The 15,553-nt window shown below is 40.6% G+C and overlaps 2 protein-coding genes across 7 annotated transcripts; both read left to right on the top strand.

The window, feature by feature from the left end:
* The first annotated feature begins 197 nt into the window (after nt 1–197).
* LOC100709085 (cytochrome b-c1 complex subunit 10) lies at nt 198–4,851 on the top strand. The gene is made up of 3 exons (XM_003451313.5): nt 198–404; nt 4,060–4,190; nt 4,611–4,851. The coding sequence occupies exons 1-2, from the start codon at nt 262–264 to the stop codon at nt 4,178–4,180; spliced, it is 264 nt and encodes an 87-aa protein (XP_003451361.2). The 5' UTR covers nt 198–261; the 3' UTR covers nt 4,181–4,190; nt 4,611–4,851.
* A 198-nt stretch (nt 4,852–5,049) lies between these two features.
* Nucleotides 5,050–15,492, top strand: mbd3b (methyl-CpG binding domain protein 3b). 6 transcript variants are annotated; one of them, XM_005478694.4, is made up of 8 exons: nt 5,081–5,200; nt 8,855–8,923; nt 9,506–9,665; nt 10,709–10,846; nt 11,081–11,171; nt 11,347–11,524; nt 12,587–12,739; nt 14,350–15,492. In XM_005478694.4, exons 1-7 carry the CDS (start codon nt 5,187–5,189, stop codon nt 12,732–12,734), a joined length of 798 nt encoding a protein of 265 aa, XP_005478751.1. In that variant the 5' UTR covers nt 5,081–5,186; the 3' UTR covers nt 12,735–12,739; nt 14,350–15,492. The 6 variants fall into 6 exon arrangements, with proteins under 6 accessions (XP_005478753.1, XP_005478751.1, XP_005478752.1 ...); XM_005478695.4 differs by having other exon boundaries at nt 5,084–5,200; nt 8,858–8,923; XM_013275119.3 differs by lacking the exon at nt 5,081–5,200 and adding an exon at nt 7,912–8,514 and having other exon boundaries at nt 8,858–8,923.
* Nucleotides 15,493–15,553: the final 61 nt, after the last annotated feature.

Raw genomic sequence — 15,553 nt, 5'->3', positions numbered from 1 at the left:
AAAAAAAAAGGAAAATAAAGGAAACCATTGTAATAAAGGGTTAAAATAATTTGTCCATATTTTCTATTGCCAATATTCGGACAGGGTAAAAACTCACTTACTCGAGCTCCATCAGAATGCAACAAAGGCGCCACGTTTAAGGGCAGATGCGAGCCGTTACTGGAGCTCTGAAGCCAACATGTTTAAACAGCCCTCTTTTGTAAACGCAGGTCTTTAAAATGGTGGCCTGAAACGACCCTGCACTGCTGCACGCGACCGCGGATGTGGTGGTTATTTTTAAACAGGCAGAAGAAGAGACAGCCCGGGGTCCTTCGCAGCCAGAGCAACTACGAGAAGGTCACAATGGTTCAGAAAATATTAAATAAAATCATCGGAGCCAAGTACATAGGTATTGCGAGGACGTGGTAAGTTAAGAGGTGGAGCGGGTTTACAGGGGTGGTTTTGGGGGGGTTGCTCCTGCTTTGTTTCGTTCGTGCGTCCTGCGTCACCCCCTTTAGCCTAGCTGGCTAGCTGTTTGTTACCATAGAGATGCTTTTTTTTTTTTTTTTTTTTTTTTTTTTTTCTTAATGGCGAACTAAATGGCTGAGTGTTACAGCGGGGTTGGTCTACAGCTCAGTGACACGGGAACGAGACAGTGGTTACAGTGAAGGTTTATGTCTGTTATCATCCAGATCCTCCCAGTAAGAACAGAACCGCTCATACTGGCCTGCTGGAAAATAGTGTACATGAGAATTATTATTATATTTTGTTATTTTGCATCAAATGTAAGGATTGCCCAGTTTTTCATACTCTTAATTAAACCGGCATGTTTACAGTTACTGCTCGTTAATCATTTACAGCATTAATATTATCCTGTTTGGACAACTAATAACAGGAAATCCTCACTCATTGTTTATTAAAACTAGAGTCCAACTGATGTATTTGTGTACCTGTATTAGAGGTAAAAGGCTGATTATAGGCCATTAAGAAAATATGTTCTCCAAAATAATGTGTGGTTTGTTAGAAATGGTGTAATACAAGGTTTGGCCAGCAGGGCGGCGCCGCCTCCGTTGTTTCCAGCATGCTTAGAACTGTCTGCAGCGCCTGCAGCAGAATGGCATCAGTAAGCTGCCTGCCCCCATCATTTTACCTTTTTGATATAATCTTAGCATATTGTATTTTTATTCATATATAAAACTTGGGAATGTTTTACTCCCTAACAAACTGTATCGCTCCAAATCATTCAAACCTCTTTTTTTTCTGTTAGTAAATTATTCCCTTTTATTCAGACAGGAGTTCCTTTCTTTGTCAGTGTTTAAGGTAGTCAGACTCGAACATCAAGGAAGGTGGTAGGGAAGCAGACTGAGCAGACATTTTGGGTTTCCAGAGGTGAGCAATCTATTTACAGTGAACTCCATCCTACGTGAAATGTAACAAAACTTCCCCCCCAAAGTAACTCAATTAACAAAACTCAAAAGTACATGGATTTGGTAACACAGCTCACCTCTCCTTCATCATCTGAGTCTGGCAGAGACTGACTCTATAGAGGCCCATCAATTTCCCTTCAATTAGTCCAGCCAGTACCACTCACTTGAGCTGAGTGATCTAAAACTCTACATAGTTGACTAAAAATGACAAAAACCTCCTCACATTTCTAATTAGCACCTTTACACAACTAAACGGCTCTATTTACAGAAAAAAAGATTCAACAAATCCCTTGAAACAAACAAAAGGAAGCATTTCTATGGTAAAAGAAACCCCTCCTCTTGGTTCAACCTGCTGATGTCATGTGTGACATCATCAGCACTTTAAAATGAGGAAATGCTAGGTGGGCCTTTCCCCACACCTGACCTACATGAAGGCCGAAAAGAAAGAACAAAGTAAGTATGAACAAATGACTTAACCTGTAACATAATAAAATATAAAGAAACATGTAACTGAGTATTTGCCTTAATTTGCAGAATGTTTGTTTTACCAGCAACAGAATGCTTCCACAAACAAACCCGGGATAGTTAGTGCAGTAAAGTTACTTTGACAAATAGCAAATCATAGCAAATAAATACACAGACATTTTTTGCATAATGTGCAAAAAAAGTCAACACATCTGGGACAAGTGGAGAGCATTACAACTGCTCAACCACTTTGCCACACTGTGCACATCTTTTTGCAAGCAAATTTATTTGTATGGTCATCCAAATAAAAAAATATAAAAATGATACTATTTTTTTATATATTATATATATATATATATATATATTATATATATTATATATATATATATTATATATATTATATATATTATATATATATATATATATTATATATATATATATATATATTATATATATATATATTATATATATATATATTATATATATATATATTATATATATATATATATATATATATTATATATATATATATATATATATATAAAAACGACATCCAGTACAAAATAAGTAACAGACTACTACTACCATGTCGTGTGATGACGCAGGGGTGTAATCTAAGCTGCCATTGATGGTGTGGTTACCAGTGTTGGGAAAGTTACTTTGAAAAAGTAATTAATTATAGTTACTAGTTACTACTTCAAAAAAGTAACTGAGTTACAAGATTCTAAAAGTAACTAATTACTTGAAAAGTAACTATTGCGTTACTTAAAAAAAAAAAAAAAAAGTTTAACCCTCTGGGGTCCAGAGTGTAATTGGCCATTTTTAACTGCTTTTGATTTTACCTCTACATTTCACCTTTAAAAACTTTTTACTTTGCCTTGTTTGGTATCATTCTTTTCAGCACAACCTCACATGCCTGAATTTACAGTTTATGTTTTACATAAAATCTGAGTAGAAAAAGTTATATTTTTACTGTAACAACCACAAACATGTTTATTGAATCATATTTCATAACTTTAAATGCAAAAATAAATTATCCTATGCACAAGTTTTGCAAACAACAAAGTTATTTGCAGCCATTTACCTTTTACCTTTTTTTAAATAACCATTTCAAACTGTTTACTTAACAATCAGCTGTTCTGCATTCAATAAGATGCCACACAAATTATTTGTGCCACTCCAAAAAAATAATTTCTGTCCACTATAAAGGAGAACATCTCAGCCTGATACCTGCAGGTCTGACAGCAGCAGGTGTATCACTCATCCTGTTTTTTACCTGGAGACAGCAGTCGCCTCATTGTTCTGACACACAACAAAAAACTATCCACAACACTACACACTAACTACACAAGACCACACATTAACTTCACACTACAAACACTCTAAAAGTCACAAATCTCTCACATCTCAAAACTCGCTCTGTCTTTTTCTGCTGTCTTTCTCTCTCTCACTGTCTCTCTCGCTGTCACTCCTAAAACTTCCCCCTCTTCCTAAACAACCAAAGGTCATGTTGCCATATCATTTTTGATTGGTCGACATGGTACATTTTTCCACCAACACGAACGGGCTGTTTTTTGTTTTGTATTTTTTTATTTTTTGGTCATAAGTAGAGAGTGCTTGCTAGCGCTGTCCTTAGACGTTAAACGTGATGAAACTATTGAGGAAAATATATATTGTTTATCATGACTCTGGTTTTATGTGGCCTATCAACACAATTTAAAAACTGGCATATATCACCTTGTTGCTTTGTCATCTTAAAGTGACCGTGTGATTGGCTTACCACGACTACTTTATTCTTCCTCAGTCAAACTGCAGCACTCATGCGATTGTTTTGCCCCATTAGCTACAGGTGTTGTGCCAAAAAGTGATTGCCGCCCGCGGGAGCGCACGCAGCTGCTTAAAGCTGTAGCGCCCAGATTACTTACGTAGACAGCTACTTCAGTGCAACTGATATAAGTTGCGGTAAGCTGAAGACAGCTTCAACTGTCTGTTTGTTGAAAAATAGTAACGCCACCGCGCCGCATTTTCTTGTTAGTAACGGTAACGGCGTTGTAACGATAGGAATAGTAATTAGTTAGATTACTCGTTACTGAAACGAGTAATCTAATTTACAAGTAACACCGTTATTCCCATCACTGGTGGTTACATTTCTGTCTTATTCAGGAGTCTTTTGTTTTCTTCCTTCCAGGGTCCCAAACATGGTTGCCTGGGGAACAGTGGGCGGCGTGGCACTCATTCACTTCACAGATTGGCGATTAGTGCTAGACTATGTGCCGTACATTAGAGGGAAGTTCAAGACGGACGAGTAAACTCTAACATGTGAGTGTGTTACAGGTGTATAAAGGCTGCACAGATCATTCTGCTGCTCTTTTCCTGTTCACTGAAGTAATGTGCAAGAATAAAGGCTCCATGCTTCTGTATGATTAATGTTTGAAAGTGATTTAGTTTTTCTCTTTGTATTATTATGAATAATGTGGCAGTGTTTGGGTGTACTACAGATATTATAGATAATATCTTTGATATCCATTCTGTCATTTTTGTACATGTGTTACTTGTTAAAACAGACCCTATTTAATAGTTGCAGACCTTTGGAACCCCCGCCCTATCCCAACCACTTTATTATGTCAGAAATCACTCACTTGTTGCATCAGGCAGAAGGTTTCCTAAGAGAGAAACAGGAGTTAGCCATTCAGCCTGACGTGTTCATGTACACTTTGCTAATAAAGTGTCTGCCTGCAGGACCACAACGTTGGGATGGGCACTTGGGTGGATTGCTTTCACACCGTGAGCTTTTGTGGGATGCCCTGTCTCAACAGTCAGTCACTGAGGGCTTGTTAGGAGTTTGGACTTCAAGATGCACTCTCTTTATAAACTGCTGTTTTTGATTCAGTGTTATTAAATGTGAATAAATGTAATTTACTCCCAGTATGTCTCCTTGTTCTCTAAATTTACAACTATTAAAGGGCTTTGTTTAAACTTGTATGGTGAGAAATTGTCGTTTATTTACTTGCATTAAAAATCGACTGGATGTATTTTATTTATTTATTTAATTTCATTTAGTAGCTGTGACAGCATGCTTTTCTCGTGCTGTAAAAATAATATAAAATTACATATTAATTCAGCATAACGAACCAGCAGCTCATCCAGAATAGGCCAGTTTGAGCCAGACATTATGCTCATTTTATCAGGCAGACTGCGAAATTTGCGTGGATAATGTCTTTCATTTCTAACATCGAAGGGGGAGGGGACTGAAAGAAGAGAGGGGAGAAGGGATTTAACATAGCGAGAGGGAGAAAACCAGATAGTGTCTTCAAGATGGATAAAAACGAGTAAGTACACGTAAAGGACAATAAAACCGCGCGCTGTGGGTGTAATTATGACTGTAGCGTTTGATGCGTTATTCGGAATATGTTCGGAAACTATGTTTGTCATCGATCAGGCAAATCCAGCCGTGTAGCCTCCTCGCATTCTGCAAACATCCATGCACCGGCTTGCAGCCAGGATGTCCGCGTCCCTGGAGCCTCGCAGCATGCTTTAATATTCCCGAGATTCAGAGATAATACGGTTTAAGCGCGGAGGCAGTACTGCGTCGACATGGTGCTGTTTCGGCGCAGATTTTTAGCCGTGCAAAGTAGAAATGATGTTTCTTTTCCCTGCATTGTTCTTATAGAAACTATGCGTGACGTGTAGTTGAAATGCTGCGCGGTACATCGGTGACATCTACTTTGTTCATTGATAAAAGCCGGCTCCGAGTCCGAATGACAACGGTCGGCATTGTCGTGGTGAAACGGCTCTCCAGTTTCACGCAGCTCACACAGAAACCTGCGCATTTCGGTGAAGAAACCCCAAATAAATGTGTTTATTTTGCGACTTTTGCTGGATTTGATTATTTAGCGCCGGTCGTGGTTGTTGTCAGCGCCGCTTCGTGCTTATTGTTTACGGTCTATTTGTAGCTGCAGCCTAATTTATGTTTCCCATAGATTAACGTTGCTCTGGTGTTATGCCACTGACGTCAAGATACGGGGAGTAGAACGCACAACTTCCTGTATGATCTGTCAAAATAAAAGCGTATATAGGGTCGCTTCAGTTCAAGAATTTGGGTTATGCAGGATTAGCTGCATAACCTAAACTCTGGTATAACTAAGCACAGCAAGGGGGGGCAGTCATACTATACTCAATCATAATATTATAATTATATATTTAATCGCATAGCTGCATTCACATATTTGATAAAACATTATTTTAATTCAACATGAACAATCACTCAAAAACTGAAAAATGCTAAGTAGATCTCAATTTATTTATTTATTATTAAACCTTACATTTCAAAGTCAAGAATTTATCTACTCAAATGCATTCAAATAATTATTTTTCGGTATCAGCTGTTTTTAATAGAATCAATAGAATGTTTTTATTTGTCATTGTCCGGGTGTACGAGAATGTTTGGATCATTTCCCCAAATGATGAATGCAATTAAGACACATCAATTTCTATAAAGTCTTGATTTATAAAACTAAAAAAAATGAATATGAATATTTAAATTAGAGGAAAAAGAGCAAGAATTAATTAAAACACATGAATGTATCCGTTGTACGGTCTTTGGCGATATCACACACAAGCTTCGGTTTTAAACGCGTGTAAGTTTGTTCTGTTTATATTCAAATATGAATATGAAAATATTCATATAATAAATAGTTTGAAAAGACTCATTACTCAACTGTTACTCAAATATTTAAGAAAATATTTAAGATTAAGCGGTTTGTCACCCAAATTTCAGATTTTAAGATTATAATTTTGAGAGACAACCGAGTATAAAACATCAGAACACATTAGGAAATTTAATGCGAAGTTAAGAGCCCAAACTTAATACCAGTTCAGATAATTGAACTTGATATGTTCAGCCAAGAGATTACAGACAGGCAAAGTACAACCTGAAGGCAACTCACTTTGCTATTTAAATGAAATTAATGGTGCCAGCTTTATAGCCTGCACAACAAATCCAAGCATAAACAACTTATCTGAAACCATATCATGAACCATTATGAACAATAACTATAAACACACAGAACACTCATTTGTAAATAAGCCTGTGAGTTAAAGATAGCCTGGTGAGCTGATGATGACTTCCATTGAAACAGGTAGGGGGGTAATCCAGTGTCCTCCTCAGTCATGCCACCACAGTTGATGCAGATCCTCTAAGTTACTATTGAACAAGTATTTAACACAGGCTGGTTGTTACTACAATAAATTGAAATTGTTTAACATTTTCATTACCAAATCATAAGACTTAATTTACTTACAGCAGTAAAATTATGACCTTTTTGGATGAAAGGTTACTATAAGGTTATTATAGTTAATGAAATCTAATTAAAATAACAAAAAAACCTCTGGAAGCTAACTTTAGCTAGAAATAAATGTGTAAAACTAAATACAAATAAAAAATGAGTATAATAACTCTTGTGTGTACTGCCATGTAACTACGTTATAGTGCAATGTGTTTAAACACTGACCTCTTAGAGCACGGATGTCAAAGTTTCTTAACATTGTGGACCACATGCAGCTCACTTTGGTGTTAAGTGGGCCGGACCAGTGAAACTGCTCTTTTCGTCAGTGTAAATAAGTTTAACTACTTATTGGGGATATATGATAATGTAAGAAAAACATGTCTCAATTTTTCCATGTGTTACTTTGTTAAACGTGTTAATCTTTTAGGAACTGTGTAAAATTAATGTGTAAAATTACAGGCAGCTCATTAGCCAGAATGTCCTGCAATAACAAACCAGAAAGTTACTATAATTCACAGAAAATGTCCTTTTTTTTTAAACTAATTGTTAAAAAAAAAAGGAAATTTTATGTTTTGAATTGTTTATCTATCACTTAATTGCTTGTTGCAGTACGAATGGCCACAAGGAGCGCTTCATCAGCAAAAAAAAAAAAATCAGCAAAACTTGCATAAAAAAACTTTCAGAAGTCCAAAGATTTATGTCTTCCTGCACATTCTCCAAAGGTGTCAAGTGGGCCAGTCTTTGCTGGGCTGAATCTGGCCCCCGGGCCTTACATTTGACACTCCAGGTTTAGGGGGATTATTTTCCGTTTTTTAAACATCAGTAATATCTTCCTTTCCCCCGGCCGCTTGCTCTACTTTACCCAAGAATCAGCTCACGCTTCGATAAGGACGTGCTTTTCTACCGAAATCCGAACGCACTAGCTTCCTGTTTGTGTCGCGACGCTTTGACGTATCTGTCCTGTTTTCCTTGCGGATGTAGCCCTCGTGCCCCGGAGAGACAGTCAGGTAGTGATGTGGCTGAGGTCCGCGGCGGAGCGATCTGCGCGACGACAAAGAGCCGAGATGTTCGCGCAGAGATCTACTCCAGAGGACGCGCGTAGTAACATGGTCGAAACAAAAGCGTGAGGCGCCATAGGCCTGCCGTCCCAACAACATTATATACAAATATACATCGGCACATTTCTTAAAAGCCACCGTGGTCATCTGGAGTAAGTTTGAGTGGATTTAGAGATTACTCGCGTGGGAAATGGAGAAGAAAAGGTGGGATTGCACTGCTCTCCCCAAAGGCTGGAAAATGGAAGAAGTGACCAGAAAGTCCGGTTTGTCAGCTGGAAAGAGCGATGTCTATTATTTTAGGTACTGCACGAGCTAAGGGCTTGTAACAAAAACAAAACTTAGAAGTTGCACGAGACACCGAGTGTGCGGACGCAAGCGGGGCAGGAGTGTGATCGGTGTCGATGTAAAGTTTGGGAATGGGAGGGAAGGAGGGGGGCTCTGTCTGCTGCACGACAACAACAAGGCCAGCCGGGCCAAGTCCTCAACAACTGTTGGGACTGCAAGGAGTGTGTGCAGGCTAGCAGCAGCTCCTCATACCTGCCAAGGTGTTGAGATAAATAAAGCTCCGTGTAATCTCCGCTAATGACCTTTTATTTCCCAGTGAAGTGAATCAACAAACCTCAGATTTGTTCTCATTTAGCAGAGGAGAAGAGCAAGATGAGGAACAGAGGCAAGAGAGGGGGGAGGCGGGTCGGTTGTATAGTTTGTGGTAGGCTAAATGTACAATCCTACTGGTGTTCACTGTGGTGTGTGATGTAAGATGCATTTGCATGAGTTACTCTAGCACGTATCCACCCACAGTTGTTCCTTTGTTTGGTCATCTCTCAGGCTCAAGATGCTGCTGCTGCTGCTGCTCCCAGCAGCGGAGCTCCAATGTTTCCACCCTGAAACATTTGACTAGTTTTAGTTTTGCCATGTTCACATTGTGATCACTGATGGAGGAGGGTGGGGTGTAGTTACACATGTTCAGTATATATTTTCATATGTGCCCATTTTTCCTGAGACGTGTGCAGCTTGTTAGTAGGTGACAGAGCCAAGGTGGAGTCTGCATCCATTTCACAAAGTGCTCATCCGCTCATTTGGATGTCTCCTGCTTCTCTTTGTTGCTGTTGACTTGTTGCATGTTGTCGTCTGTGTGTTACACTTTTCTGTCTCCCGGTGTCGTCTCTGTGTGTTTTTTGTCTTTCGTGTTTTCAGTCTCGGTGTGACCTTTGTTTTTGCTGAGAGGCAGTGCTAACATGGTGTGTTTTTTTTTTCTTCCCCCGCCTCATCTCTGCGTCTTCCTCGTTAGTCCATCTGGGAAGAAGTTTCGGAGCAAGCCTCAGCTGGCCCGTTACCTTGGTAACCAGATGGACCTCAGCTCTTTTGATTTCCGCACGGGGAAGATGCTGATGAGCAAGCTGAACAAGAATCGCCAGAGACTGCGATACGATAACAACAGCCAGAACAAGGTGACACAGTTGGCCTCATAAAAATCAGACGCTTGACCTCAGTGCTAAAGCGGGCTCCAGAATTGTTTTCTATTTACTGTCTGCCCTTTTATCTGCATGCCAGAATCCTGAGTGTGAAGTCTGTGATCTAAGTGGACGAAGGACGCGTGCAGCCACTGCTTTTGTAAAGTTAATCTCTTTTGCGGATTATATGGTGCTCGTCTCGATAAACAGATTGGATCAGTAGCTCTAAGGAGTGTACAAGCAAGATTAACAGTGTAGTTGTATAGACTGAGCTTAAAGCAAGACTCAGAGATGTTTCTGTTAACCTGCATCGATTACTGTGGTAACAGGTTAGCTGTGCAGCCCACACTTTCTGTGGGTCGCACAGCTAACCGCTCCAGATGAGGTGATGGCGAGGAGTTTCTCGAAATATTCTCCTGACAGTTCGGTCTGGAGTGACGCAGAACGAATGCATTATGATCAAACCTGCGGAAAAGTCACATTTTAGTAGCGTACCCAACAAAACTGTGCAGTTAGAGTGGACAAACTGTTCAATGACGGTGAGATTACATGATTGTGTTTTTATGATCTGAGCTAAAGTCTGACTTCCACTGCTCGCAACGCAGATCAGGAAACTGATTAGTGCTTATTTGGTGGTTACAACATATAAGATTAAATCAGATATGAGGGATGTGGTGAGCGCAGATACAGATCAGAGAGAATGAGATGAAACATAGTTTGTGAAATAAGTCAGTGAAACCAAATTGGTGTGAGTACAAGTTCAAGTTTAATTACAGCTCAGAGAGTAAAATTTTGCAGTCAAGTCATTCAAGCTATTGGCGACCGTGACGATCTGCACGCGATCAAAACCATCAGTAGGAGGTTTTTGGTTCAGCACGCTCTTCTTCATGACGGATTTCCCCCAGCGACCGTTTGCCATCACCAAGCAGTGGCTGACCGGTCTCTGAGCCTATGAAGCAGAGGCTTTAGCTCTCTCTAGTTGAATGAGACGGTTCCTCTTTCTCTTGTCCTTCTCATCCTCTCTTGATATTTTTGTTAAGGGCAAACCTGACCTGAACACATCACTCCCAGTCAGACAGACGGCCTCCATCTTTAAGCAGCCCGTTACCAAGGTTACCAACCATCCCAACAACAAAGTGAAGACGGACCCTCAGAAAGCCGTTGACCAGCCCAGACAGGTGAATAAACTGTTACTGTGTCAATAAGCCAGAGAAATCAGGAGGTCTGTAATCTGACACTGTAATTTAAAGGATCAGATAATGAAGAGTGTGTGCAGCTCCGAAAGTGGACAGACCAGTATTGCTCGAATACTGGTGGATGGGGGTGGGGGGGGTTTACTGCATTCGTAGGAACAATGTATTTCTGTTGAGAACTGCCTGCAGCTGAAATATTCTTCCTTATTTTGTTCACAGTTATTTTGGGAGAAGAAACTCAGTGGTCTGAATGCTTATGACATTGCAGAGGAGCTGGTGAAAACAATGGAACTGCCTAAAGGCCTGCAGGGTAAAACTTCATCAGCCTCACCAAGCACTTTATGTCCTAAAATGACATTTTGGTATTTCCTATAAGAGCAGTTTTTGACTGAGCTCAGTAACTGCTAAACTTTGATCAAATATAAATAAACATGGGTGTAGTTAACGGTTTCTGGAAAATGTCTGGTAACATGCTGGTCCCACAGGTGTCGGCCCAGGTTGCACAGATAAAACTCTCCTGTCGGCGATTGCCAGCGCTCTGCACACGAGCGCTGCTCCAATCACCGGGCAGCTGTCCGCCGCTGTGGAGAAGAACCCGGGAGTCTGGCTCAACACTGCGCAGCCGCTGTGCAAGGCCTTCATAGTCACTGATGAAGACATCCGGTGGGTTTCTTAAAACTGTCTACATGTCTTTTGGGTTTTCAGAAAAAAATTCTACTCATGTTTACCTGGGCCTGTGATTTTCAGTTCCAGGAAGTAAGACCCCCAGTAGTGGGAATAATCCAATTCAATTCAGTTCAATTTTATTTATACAGCACCAAATGACAACAACAGTCGCCTCAAGGCACTTTATATTGTAAAGTAGACCATACAATAATACATACAGAGGAAAAACCCAACAATCATATGACCCCCTATGAGCAAGCACTTTGGTAACAGTGGGAAGGAAAAACTCCCTTTTAACAGGAAGAAACCTCCGGCAGAACCAGGCTCAGGGAGGGGCGGCCATCTGCTGCGACCGGTTGGGGTGAGAGAAGGAAGGCAGGATAAAAGACATGCTGTGGAAGAGAGCTAGAGATTAATAACAAGTATGATTCAGTGCAGAGAGGTCTATTTACACATAGTGAGTGAAGAAGAAATACTCAATGCATCATGGGAATCCCCCAGCAGCCTACGCCTACTGCAACATAACTAAGGGAGGATTCAGCATCACCTGGTCCAGCCCTAACTATATGCTTTAGCAAAAAGGAAAGTTTGAAGCCTAATCTTAAAAGTAGAGAGAGTGTCTGTTTCCTGAATCCAAACTGGAAGCTGGTTCCATAGAAGAGGGACCTGAAAACTGAAGGCTCTGTTTCCCATTTTACTTTTAAATACTCTAGGAATAACAAGTAAGCCTGCAGTGCAAGAGCGAAGTGCTTTAATGCTGTGATATGGCACTATAAGGTCATTAAGATAAAGAGAGATGCAGTAGGTATCGATTCTTTCTATCCCAAATTTAAATGCATTAGAAAAATGAAGCTATTTGCCAAATTCAAAGTAAGCTTGCCTTTTTTCTGTTATCTCTGATTAGCCCAATTCCAGTATTCTTCTGGTCAGTGTTCCTCAACCCATAGCAAGTGACCAGTGATCTCTGTAAAGACACCATCTGCTCTTTGCTGGTTTATTGGCTGTTATGGGCAGATGTAACTGCCAACTGTAACAGCTTCCTGTTGTGTTTACGTGTAGGAAGCAGGAGGAGCTGGTGTACAGCGTGAGGAAGCGGCTGGAAGAGGCGCTCATGGCCGATATGTTGGCCCACGTCGAGGAGGCTGCCAATGAAGGAGAGGCTTTAAAGGAAGAGGGCAATGGCAGTGAAGACATGGAGAGTGTATAGCACAGGTTGGTGGAAACACTGAAGTGACAGTTTACACAAAGTTTAGATTTATGTGTTTAAACTCTGTATCACTGTTTATCTGTCCAGGCTTATTTTGTCCAATTGTGTGAATATTGGTTGTAGATACGTCACACTTCTCTTTTATAATAAAGGTAGATAACACTAATCCACAATCCTCGTCAAGAGCAAGGGGCTTATGGCCCATTTATGCTCACTGCATTGTTTGCGACATGTGCCGATGGTGACGTCATCACAAAGCTACATCCATTTATTCTCGCCAGTCTTCTCCAGCACTGCAGAAATCTCCCTCCATGTGCCATCTGCGATCCCCGTGCTCCTGCATGCGCGTGTCACATTAATGCCTGTGCAGATGGACCTGCTCACACAGTCCTGCTGCAACTCAAAGGCCAAAGGCGAACCTGTGAGGTTAAACCCGCCGAAACAACGCAGCCTGACGGCTTTTGTCATGGCGAGAAGACTGACCTTAAATGGGCCCTCGTGATGGATGGATGGAGCTAACATCCTGCTAACTGCTGGCTAGCTGCAGATGTAGTTCTGCAAAATGAAAGTAGTTCCTGGATGAATCTGGTAACAACAACTTTTTTGAGTCGTGACATATGCGGTGTACTTTGTGCACCACGCATTTAGTGCTAAGTCGACACAACACTGATCAAAATGGGGAAGAGAGACGGATCCCCGGGAGGGTCACGTCAGGGCAGGTATCCGGTGTAAAAACCTGCTAAATCAAATATACGGATTAATGGGGGTGACCCCTGGATGAATAAGTGAGCGCCTGGAAAAAAGCTTGAATTCAGTTACCAGTTTTAGTTGATTTAGTGGATAATGTGAAGAATTTGTATTCGTTATTGGGTTAGTTCCTACAGTTTGTGTACTCTGCATGTCTGTGTCTGTCATGGCTGACCAAGGTAAAGTGTTGAGCTCAAACCTGGTAGTTAACCAGATAACGGTCAGATCATGCTATCACCATAAACAAACCATTCTGGAATTCATTTGGATCAGAGACCCTCCAAAGGGTCCATGTGTGGTTGCTTTGGTTCTCACCGGAGTGCTTGCATTTTTACAAAAACAAAAGAAGTGGAAATGAGCTTAGCGCCAGCATCTCCAGAACAGGGCATCTTGCACCAGAACATTCTAGCTCAGGGTGTGTCAGCAATAAGCTGAACTCATGTCTGCTTAATATTAATTTTATGTCTTTTTAAGGTTATCGGTGGGGCTCGCCGCAACAGTCCCAGTTTCTATTTTAGCCCTTTGGGAAAATGAATTACCCACCGCTGTTCTAGGTGGATGAGCAGCGTTAAAGCCAGAGGTGGGAAAAACCTGTATAAATGTAATATACTGGGGTTACCTGTCTCTTTTATAGGCCTGTAAGATAAATGTGGGGGAGAAAATCCACAAAAAACACACCATTCATCAAACGAGTGGAACAAAAGCTTTGACGCGTTCTGCAGTTTGTTTTTTTGTTGCAAACCCAGAACCGTTTCTCAGTGATGACCCAAATCATTACTGTTCTGTACTTAGTGCAGTCATTACACTGCACTGTATAAAATATCACCTGTGCAATAAATCGATTTGCTAATATTTTTTTCTCTTGTAGGTTTTTGCAAAGTCCAGATGGAGTCGCTCCACGCCTACATCTACGACCATGAACAGTAGGATTCCCCATTCCAGTCCAGCTCTGAAGAACTGTCCACCTAAACCTAAACCCGACTTATTCCAGTGCGACCTAAAGAGCCCTTTTCCCTTCGCCTGACCCCAGAAACAAGTCTCAAATGCATCCGTTCATCAATAACTCCACTGGATGGGACTCCTTGGCCGTATTTTAGAGCCCACGTGATTGTTATTGAGGAAATGAAAATAAATAAATGAAATCAAATGAACTTTCGAATACTAAAATAATAACTTATCTAAATCGTGGCAAATTCAGTGTTCAGTGATAAGTGTGTTTTCTACTAAAAAGCTTTGAATGAGTTTGTATTTTTTGTGACAATCAAGTCAAATCTGAACATTAGAGAAAAAACTCGATTTGTTCCGGGCAGATTGGAAGTGAATGTTTTTGTACGTTTGCCATCTCTCTTTCTTGAATTTGTACGATACACTCCTGACGCAGCACACGCACAGCTCGTGGAATCCTTACGGTTTAGTCTGTGTCCGTTGGAACGGACAGAGTCCAGTTTTTGTTGTCATTTAGAGAAAACATCTTCTGCGCCAGCTGCATTGTGCTGAGTCCCGTTCAGTATTGACCAAAGAGGAGGCAGTCATTCTGAAAGGCGTTTTAGGCTTTTGGCTTTGAGGTGAAAAGAGTGCACGATGGGACTGTGGGTGAGAAATGACGCGAGACCTCTTTCGGTTGTACACTTATTACTGTTTTAACTCTCATCATCATTATAGGTGCTTACTGATGTTGTGAGACGCTGCTTATTCAAAGCTTTGTTATGATCACAGCTTCAGTTCATGTATTTTCTTTTTCTTTTTAAAAATAATTCTGATGTGTCAATGTTACCACACAAGACGCTGCCTCCTCCGAAACACACGCACAGAATTGGGTAGAAACGAAATTAGCTGAATTTTAGACTCGCTGTCTTTTCATTGTATCACCCGAACGGTAAGATTTTGTATTTTTTAATCCCCAGTGAATAATGCGTCCGGCTGAAATCATGAAATTCCCTACAAAACATCAGCAGGCTGTTTGCTGAGATGAATTTGATTGTATTGCTTATTAAAATGAGTCAGTATGTCACAAAATGTGCTGAGTGTTTTGTTTTTTTATGCCTTCAACGATCACTTCAGGACAAATGTTT

Source organism: Oreochromis niloticus, linkage group LG23 (assembly GCF_001858045.2).
Source record: "Oreochromis niloticus isolate F11D_XX linkage group LG23, O_niloticus_UMD_NMBU, whole genome shotgun sequence".
NCBI classification, from domain to species: domain Eukaryota; kingdom Metazoa; phylum Chordata; class Actinopteri; order Cichliformes; family Cichlidae; genus Oreochromis; species Oreochromis niloticus.
The sequence above is the reverse complement of the archived record's forward strand: the minus strand, read 5'-3'. Positions and strand labels throughout refer to the sequence as shown.